Genomic DNA, 9,668 nt, shown 5'->3' on the forward strand with positions numbered 1-9,668 from the left:
CAGAGTTGGAAGGGAGCCCTAGGGGACATCTAGTCCAACCCCCCTGAGAAGCAGGAATCACGGGTTTCACTGCACATACTGGGTAAGGCAGGTGTGTGCTGCAGAGCCATTTATATCCTGGAATGGATGGCAGAGCTTGGTGCTACCTTTGCATGGAAGGATAGATCCTGAAGCTGAGGCTCCAAGACTTTGGCCACCTCAGGAGAAGAGAAGACTCCCTGGAAAAGACCCTGATGTTGGGAAAGATGGAGGGCAAAAGGAGAAGGGGACGGCAGAGGATGAGATGGTGGGACAGTGTTCTCGAAGCCGCCAGCATGAGGGAGGCAGTGGAAGACAGGGGTGCTTGGCGTGCTCTGGTCCAGGGGGTCAACAAGAGGCGGACACGACTAAAGGACTAAACAACAACAACACCTTTGCATGCGCAACACCTTCCAGTGCGGCTGGGAAACAAACCCTAGGGAGCCGCTTCCAGCGCTGAGCGAGGCGGACAGGCTCCCTCACCCCCAGCCTGAGCAGAATCGGAACCTTCTCGGCACACACACCCCAAATCTAAATTTTAAAGCAAAGCACAAGTCCCAGAAGCACACAATGCAAAAACAACAAAGATTGCCAGCAAGCCGTTTGGGATGGGGGGGGGGGGGCGAGAGAGCATCTTACATAAGCTCCGAAGGTAGCGTACCCTTGAGGCACCGAAAGAGCGAGGGCAATTCTGGAACGCAGCATGAGCGTGTTTGTAGTAAACAATCTGGATAACAAACCTTTAATGACTCACGAGGGCGGCCTCTGCACTTCGCATTTGAAGCAGCACCGTGCCATTTTGATTCGTCACGGCTTCCCCCCACCCACCCACCCACCCACCGCCGGCGCCAAAAAATCCTGTAGTCTGTGCCATCTGAGTTGTCAAGAGACCCTCTCACAATTTTCAGCCGTTCAACTCTGGAACTCGCCACCGCAGGAGGAATGCGACAGTCGGCAAGCTCTTTGAAAGAGGGTTGGGCAAATTCAGAGAGCGGTAGCAGGAAATAATAATAATAATAATAATAATAATAATAATAATAATAATTTTTTATTTATACCCTGCCCTCCCCAGCCAAGAACGGGCTCAGGGCAGCTAACAACCAATAATAAAAACAAGCTGATTAAAATACAATTTAAAAGATTAAGATACAACATTAAAACAATTAGGGAGCAATCTCTTCATAGGAGGAGAAAGGAAAAAGAAAGAGGGAGAGGGAATCAAACTGATTCTAAGCCAAAGGCGAGGCGGAACAACTCTGTCATGCAGGTCCTGCGGAAAGAAATCAGATCCCGCAGGGCCCTGGTCTCATGAGGCAGAGCGTTCCACCAGGTTGGAGCCAGTGTTGAAAAGGCCCTGGCTCTGGTTGAAGCCAATCTAACTTCCTTAGGGCCCGGGACCTCTAGGGTGTTGCTATTTATGGACCTTGAGGCTCTCCGTAGGGCAGGTCCCATAGGTATGAGGGTCCTAGGCCGTGAAGGGCTTTAAAAGTCAAAACCAGCACCTTAAATCTGACCCTGTGCTCCACTGGGAGCCAAATGCTTCCAAACAGCACTTGCTGAAAAGGGCAGGAGGGGAGAGAGGGCTCTTTCGCACACACCTCTCTGTGAGAAGAGCCGTCGGCCTGACCCAGAAAGATCTTCTTATGTTCTTTTGTGTGCCTTTAAAGAGCCAGCCCCTCTTCCCCACACAGGGAACTCTGTGACGGCGGGAGCACGGGCCTCCTAAGAACTACCGGCTCCGGCAACAAACTACAGTTCCCAGGATTCTCCCAGGGAAGCCGCAGCTGCCTCAAAGTGGCATGAAACAGCCACAGCAGGCGCCGCGACTCTCCAGCGGTCTGACTTCGCCCCTCTTGCCTTGCCGCCCGACGCAGGCAGATGCCAAGCGACTAAGGATGGGGCCTGGGCAATAACGGAAGAGGAGACTGAGGAGACTCGATACTGCGAGCGCCAAGAGGTTCAGCGGCGCCAGGGGCTGGCTAGCCCTCTAAATGAAAGAAACCGGCGCAATCTCTTTGGCAGAAAGACTCTCCTCTGCTTGCCTAGTTACAGTTCGCCGGGAATGATGCTGGGGCACGTGCCCCCAATATCTTAGGCTATTACCAGGGGGTCGGATGCGGAGGAGAGGGAGGCACCTTTGGTTCCTTCCCCCCGTTAAATCAGCTTTTCTCAACCTGGTTACCCAACAGGGGTTGATGGTAGTAGTAGCCCAATGCAGGTTGGGGAAAGTTGCATTAAATATTTGGGGCAAGCAGGCTGTCTAAAATATAAAAGAATATATTTCTTAACAGGCTGCTGCAGACAGGGCAGATCCGACTAATGCTTCTCTCTCTCTCTCTCTCTCTCTCCCCCCCCCCTCTCCAAGAGTTCTCCAAAGGGCCTTAAAAACCAGAAACAAAACAAAACAAACTCAGTGGGGAAGTTTTATTGAATTGTACCCAGGTGTCCGTTTAAAGCCTCCACTTTTATAGTATTGTTAACGAAGCAGCGAAGGGCGTGTGGCTGTTTACACCCTGGGTTGGTTTGAACTGGGAGTCCCGAGAGGGGAGTCGGCGCCTCTTGCAGAGCAGTCGTGTTGGGGGGCTCTGGGGAGCCTTTGCCAGCTTGGTGCCCCCTCCTCCAGAGGTTTTGGACTAAAAAACCCGGGGGTCGGGGGGGCTGCACTCCAGAGTGTCTGGAGGGCACCAGGTTGCCGAAGCCTGCCTTGTGGGGTGAGCGCACGGCTTTGGCAAGGACTTGAGGTTGCATAACAAGCCTTTCTTTGCATCGCTGCCATTTCCAGAGCCCAGGAAAGGGGCCTTGGGCAGCCAGACCACTGAACCCAGTGCTGACAGCACTGACTGGCAGCAAGGGTTCCCTGTGGGTTCAGGCAGGCGGGAATCCTGGCCCTATGCAGAGGGAATGAACCCGGGACCTGCTAGGCATACAAAGCCCTGCTCCTTCCCTTAAATGCAAAGCAGGATGCCAGTCCTCATCGTCTCAATCGAGGGCTGATTGAAATAAGGACGGAAGAAGCTACCGATATTCTAGCAAGCTCCATATTGCCCACACTGACGCGGCAGCAGAGACGCCACCGAGAACAGAACCTGCAAGAGGGCCGGCCTACCGTTGCTTTCTATTATTTCCAATTTTGCTCCATGTTTCTGGGCAGCACTTTCAAAACAAGGACACACGCCCTGCCATTCTGCACGGGCTGGCAGCCTGCTGCACGCTTCTGTGGGTGGGAAGGCTGGCAGAAGAGCAGCCTCAAAAAACGTCTATTGGCGCACCCCCAAGCCCCAGAACGCCGCTCCGTGTTTTGCATGGAATAACGCTTGCACAAATGTGGCCGCTTCGACGCCCGCTTTTATATATAGCCAAAGGACGGATATATAGACAGGAGGGGCACAATTATACCCCTCTGTGTTCCAAATGCCACAGTCCAGAGAAGCCGTTTGGGGGCCTGGTACAGCGGGCGGTTTTTGAGGAGAGGGACAGCAGCGGTTCGGGACCCGTTTGAGAAACGCTTGTGGGGAGGCCTGGAAGGCGTCGCGACCCACACTGCCTCTGCTTAAGCATGGAGAAAACAGCCGTGTTCCTAGTTATCCCCCGGTTAAGCATTGCAACGCGCGATGTCAAACTTTAACTTGGATGCACGTAAACACGGCCGGCAGCTGGGTCAGAAGTCACTTGCTCGCGAGTAACCTCACTGCGTGCGCACTCACAGCGGACAGGGGAAACTCAAGGAACTGTCTCCCCTCGTCTCTCATGTTCAAAACCTGTTGTGATGTTGCTCAGCCCTGGGCGGGGGAATGTTCCCCACTGAAAAGCAGCTGCTGCCAGCCAGTGTAGCCTATATCAAGCTGGATGGATGAGCATGACACAAGGCAGCTTTCACAAGTCTGAGCTCCTTGCATTCTGGCTAGGTAGTAAAAGCCAGGGAAAACCAAAACTTCTTTTCCCTCTCTCTGCAAAGCCTCCCACTTGCACTTAAGAAACCAACTTTTGGGATCTCAAAAGCACGGGGCTTCCCTACACCAAAAACAGCAACCCGTATCCAGGGTAAGAAAAAACCCAACAACACCAACAACTACAACAATCCTTAGTCCCGTCCAGAAGAATAAGAGTTTTGTTTTCCAGCGCTTTCAAGGAATGCATTTCAGAAAATGGCTTAGGTCACGTCCGAGGTTGCCAAATGCATTTCTCAGATCGACCGCCTCGTTTTTTTCTAACACGGGGGGGAAAAACCAAAGAATGTACAACTGGGAAAAAGAGAGAGAAGGGGAAGAACGAAAACTGTGCAGAGTATAACGGCCACCTCCAGTTATTATGGGGTGCTTGTTTGGCAATGCCTAACTGCTTCCAAACTGACTGTGTTTATTTACTTACAAAATTATTATTATTTTTATCCCATCTGTCGCCATAAGGTTCCAGGGAGGGGTTACTACAAAACTATGAAACCAGACCAAAATAAGGTTCCAATGGTCTGTCTTTCTTTCTTTCTTTCTTTCTTTCTTTCTTTCTTTCTTTCTTTCACCCATTCCAAATGGTAGAGGGCTGTATTAAATTCGCATCTCCCCCTCCCAAGAAATAATAATTCCGCCCTCCCAGGAGATGCAAGGCAAGCCACGTCTTTTCCTGAAAGTGATGCCCATCTCTGGGTTTTGCATGGGCAGAACCAGTCCGGCCTGAGAAGTCGAATGTGCAAAATTGGAAACACCAGTCCCAGGAAATTGTGGGGGGGAAGGGGGCAGAGAGGGCACATGCCCCAGAGTTTTACGGGCTGAACAAACAGGCCGTTTCAGCTGGGAGCCTGACACATGCACAATACTAGATTAAGAGAGATTTTCGGACTTGGTCACCTCCGGAGGAGAACCCCTTTCTTCCTCCTTCTGCTTCTCTGGAAACGAGAGGCAGAGAGAGATTGCCTGGCAGAATGTGCTGTCGGGGAGGAAGGCCGACGAGGAACAGAATATAAAAGAGCGTGTTTCGCGGAAGCGGCCCGATGGCGGAGAGCAAACACAACGGCTGCTTCGTGTTTTGATTGGGGATAATGGCAGCTGCTTGCATCAAGCACAGAGAGAGAGACTGCAAATCAGCGGCCCCCGCCAGGGAGAATGATCCCTGCTAATACGCGAGAGACCGTCCCTATGCAAAGCAAGGAACTTTGGCCTGGAAATGGGAGAGTTCTGATAAGCCAGCTTCCAGGTGATTCATCTCGTCAACAGGTGTCTTTCTTCCTGTTGTTATGAAGCCACTGCTCCAAATAAAATCCCCCCACTGCCGGCAATGCTCTTTCAGGCCTGGTTCTAGGAACCCAACATTGACAGGGTCTCCGCAACCAAAATACATCCCAAAACACATCGCAAGAAGTGATGCAACTGCCCAGGAGCCACGAGGCACAGAGGGAGAACAGACTGGCCCCACACAGCTCAAACACAGCCCCAAATAACAGCCTGCCCAACCTGTAGGTCAGCACAGACCCACGCCAGTGCTGCTCCCCACAGACTGTTTCATATATATTTTCTCTCCTAGACAATGAAACCCTCACTGACACGTGTATCTTCCAGCTTAACAGGGAGCGCCTTCCCCCGAAATCTGGGAGCTACAGAGGAAACTGCCTTGCGCAGAGCCAGGGCCACTGACTCCATCTAGCTCAATACTGCCCGCACTGGCTGGCAGCAGCTCTCTCCAGGATTTCTGCCAGATATTTTTTCCTGAAATTATAATGATCATTGCCAGGTGCTGAACCAATGTAAGAGCAATTAGCTCTGACACGGGGACTCGGCGTGGCAGAAGGGGGATGCGCCCTGCAGGCCCCCCCCCAAACTCTTATGCCAACTCTTAGCGAAGCAAGGAGCACTGGGCCAGCCCCTCTCCTCCATTTCCTTCTCCCAGCTGCTCTGCCCCGAGAGACGGTCCTTTCCTTACAAACAAGCCAAGGTTCAAGTCCTCATGGGTCCGAACGAAGCGCCGGTTTCAGCAGGAAGCTGCCTTGGGAGCAGAATCGCCTCCTTCCGGCAAGCGGCTGGCCGAGGGGGTCCATCTATCTCAGCAATGTCTCCTGCGCTGACTGACAGGAGCTACCCAGGGGTTGGGGGGGGGGAGCTTTTTCAGCCCTGCCCGGAGATGCCATCTGGAACAGAACCACGGCCCTGGCATGCCAACCGGGCCACGGAATCCAGTGTGGCACTTAATTACTGTTATCGATGGCCAGGATGCGTGGAGGAGGCGGCCTCGGGGAAGATAAGCGCGATCTGTTTATTATCTCATGCCTGCTTTCGTGCTCGCCGCCTCTTCCGTCTTGCTATGGCTTTAGCGTAATACAGCTTTTCCTTGTGATGTTTTCGCTTTTATGCATTTGTCTCCACGTCCCGCGTGATGCCTTAAAGAGAGACACGCGCAGGAACGATCTTCCCTCTGACGTTCAGAGGCGTCAGCCAAAGATCTTACACTTTCAGAGCGTGTCAACGACTTTTCAAGCTCCCCTCGCCTCCATCCTTATTCCAGACATCGTGATCTATCGGTCTGCTGAGATGTTTAGCTGCTGACATATCACAGATATCGCCCTGCCCTACTAGCGGCTTATGAAGCCTAAACTATGTTTTATGTTATTTTATTTCGGCTGAATGCCTTCCCATCGTCTCGTACAACTGCTTCAATCCTTTTGGATGCTAAGTGGCGTACAGATGCTTTTGATAACTAACTAAAGGAAACTTGCTTTGTGAAGCATATAAAAATATCTAGGCACATAACGAGTCTCCTGTCCAAATTCAGGAGAGAATAATTCTAGAGATGTGCTCTCCATTCTTCTCTTATTATTATTATTTCTACTCTTATCAGTTTCGTTAAAGCTTATTACTCAACGCCCTCCAGGCAAGTACAAAAGTCATAACTACCACCAGAAGAGAGGGCATAATCCCAGACGGCTCCTTTCCAATCACCTGGAACTGTTATGATTAATTCTAATTCTACTAGTTACTAGCTAGTTACGGGTGATGCAAGCCCACACACACTGACCCAGAAGCAAACCCCACTGAACCAGTGGATTCTGAGTAGACCACACTTTGAGGCTGCTACTACCAATTCTAATTCTGCAGATACTAGAATAACGCCCACCACTGTTACTGCTAGCGTGCCACCGTAATACTGTTTATATCAATAAAACAAACTCTCAACAAGTCAAAAACATGAATCATGGCCACTCCTGTTATGGGGGAAGAGAAAAGCATCAGCCCAGAGGTCTCTCCTCTTCACATGCCTTCTACTATTATAATTGAGGCTACTCCCGGTAATAATACCAGCAGTAAATGGAGCAACCACCCCAGCGGTCTCTTCTCTAGACACACCCTGTCATTAGGATTTAAATCTTCTGCTACTACTATTCGCGATACCGAAAAATCACCCCAGAGGACTTCCCTGAACGTCCCGCCTTGGGTTGCGATTTCAATCCCGCCTTGGGTTGCGATTTCAATCTACTACTCTTATTTGTTAAGAGGAGCAGCAGCCACAGCAGCGCAGAACTTAAACAGAGCATTGCAAGGACACATAGTTACGTATAAAAACATTGCATTAGTACAAAGTTACAATAGAATAAATAAAAAGAGGAGTTTCTGGAAAAGCTCAGCCTAGTCTCTTGCTCTAGAATTGCCCTTCTCTATCCTCTCCTTCTCCTCCTGTTCCACACCAGAAGCCTTCTTCCCTGAATGTCACGATGAATGAAATTTCCACAACCGCTCCCCAGTTGCAGACCCCCCAAAATCGCCCACCAAGGCGACCCCGGTCTTCTAAACTGGCAGCGCTTCCATTAATGAATGCATTGCAATCGAGTCTGCTCTTGCCATTCCAATTTACGTCGGCTACAACCGTATTGCTGGCGCTGCCCCAAATATTGCAAGTGCCCTCAAAATCTCCCCTATGTAAACCTGGCACCCTAAACCTGGCACCTGAGGCCTCCCTCGAAAGCACCCCCTTCCATTGCAACTCTTGACTGTTTTAAGTCTTCCACTCCCGCCAAGCGCATCGCAGCCACCTAGGTGGGCACCACCGACAACAACACGCCAGTCTTGAACAGTTACCCCCTTTCAAGGGCAATTTCAAGTCTAGTTGAGCTGGTAGGGCTGTGGGTCCGAGCCCCACGTTGGGCAAAAGCTTGCAGGGGGTCGGGCCAAGTGACATTTGGCGTCCGTTCAAACTCTGCAAATTCTAGGATTCTACTAAGCGGGAGCCCTTGGATTATTTTCTCCCTCCTGTCTGTCCGCCCCCTATTCCCTCCCCATATCCCCCCCCTCTCTCCCCTTCTGCACCCCCTACCTCAGGAGCCCCTCGGTTTTCTCCCTCCCATCCGTTGCCCCTTCCTGTCCACCCCCTATTTCCCCCCATATCCCCCTACCTGAGGAGTCCTACAATTACAGTTACCCCCACCCTATATTCCCCCTTATATCCCCCTCCCTCGCCTTTCTGCACCCTCCTGTCCTACTCCCCAAACCCCTTCGCCCCCCATATTCCCCCTCTCCCCACCTCAGGAACCCCTCGGTTTTCTCCCTCCCCCCCATCCGTCGCCCCCTCCTGTCCACCCCCTATTTCCCCCCATATCCCCCACCTGAGTCCTTCGATTACCGTTACACCCCCACCCCATATTCCCCCACTTGCCTTTCTGCACCCTCTTGTCCTACTCCCCCCACCCCCTATTCCCTCCGTTCACCCCCCATCCCATGCCCCCCTCTAGCTTTCTGCCTCCCCCCACCTCAGGGGCCCCTCGATTTTCTCCCTCCCATCTGTCACCCCTCCTGTCCACCCCCTATTCCCCCCATCTCAGGAGTCCTACGATTACCGTTCCCCCCCTCCCTCGCCTTTCTGCACCCCCCTGTCCTACTCCCCCCACCCCTATTCCTTCCCTTCACCCCCACCCCATATCCCCCCTCCCTCGCACCCCTCTTGTCCTACTCCCCCCACCCCTCGCCCCCCATATCCCCCACTCCATATTCCCCCCTCCCCTTCTGCACCCCCCACCTCAGGAGCCCCTCGGTTTCCTCCCTCCCTCCCTCCTGTTCGTTCCCCCCTATATCTCCCCACCTGAGTAATCCTACGATTACCATTCTCCCCCACCCCATCTCCCCCCTCCCTCGCCTTTCTGCACCCCCCTGTCCTGCTCCCCCCTCCCCTTCTGCAGCCCCCGTCTCAGGGGCCCCTCGGTTTCCTCCCTCCCTCCCTCTTCTCCCCCCCCCCTGGCCCTCCCTCTCCCCTCCTGCTCCCCCCACCCCATTCCCCCCCCGTACCCCCCCCCACTCACTGTGGGCGAGGGCCCCCCCGGCCAGGAGGGCGAGGGCCGCCCCGGCGAGCAGCAGCCCCGGAGCCCCGCGGGGAGGAGAGGGGGGAGCCCCCCGCCCCATGATGGCGGGCGAGCCGGGACCCGCCAGGACCACGACCAGGACCGAGACCGGGAGGAGGAGGACGAGGCCTCCCTTCTCCCTCCAAGGGGCGGCGGCGGCGACGCGGCTGCGGCTGCTGCTCCTCCTGAGGTAAGAAAGAGGCCGCGGCGTCGCAGGCAGGCAGGCGGGCAGGCAGGCCCGCCTCCGAGTTCCCTCCTCCGCCTCCGCCTCCTGGGCCTCCGCCGGGAAACAAGCCTCCTCCTCCTCCTCCTCCCCACCCGGGGGGGGGGAAAGGGGCGC

General features: G+C 53.6%; 1 protein-coding gene across 2 annotated transcripts in view; it reads right to left on the reverse strand.

Moving 5' to 3' along the window:
- Window positions 1-9,448, reverse strand: part of INSR (insulin receptor) — a 53,284-nt gene extending 43,836 nt beyond the window's left edge. For both annotated transcript variants that reach the window (XR_013834548.1, XM_079960445.1), the window contains exon 1: window positions 9,290-9,448. Coding sequence is in view for 1 of the 2 variants with exons in the window: in XM_079960445.1 (XP_079816571.1) it covers window positions 9,290-9,389 (100 nt within the window). In the remaining variant the exon portion in view is untranslated. The remainder of the gene's footprint in view (window positions 1-9,289) is intronic.
- Between the last annotated feature and the right edge of the window lie 220 nt (window positions 9,449-9,668).

Source organism: Podarcis cretensis (assembly GCF_951804945.1).
Source record: "Podarcis cretensis genome assembly, chromosome: 18".
Taxonomy (NCBI): domain Eukaryota; kingdom Metazoa; phylum Chordata; class Lepidosauria; order Squamata; family Lacertidae; genus Podarcis; species Podarcis cretensis.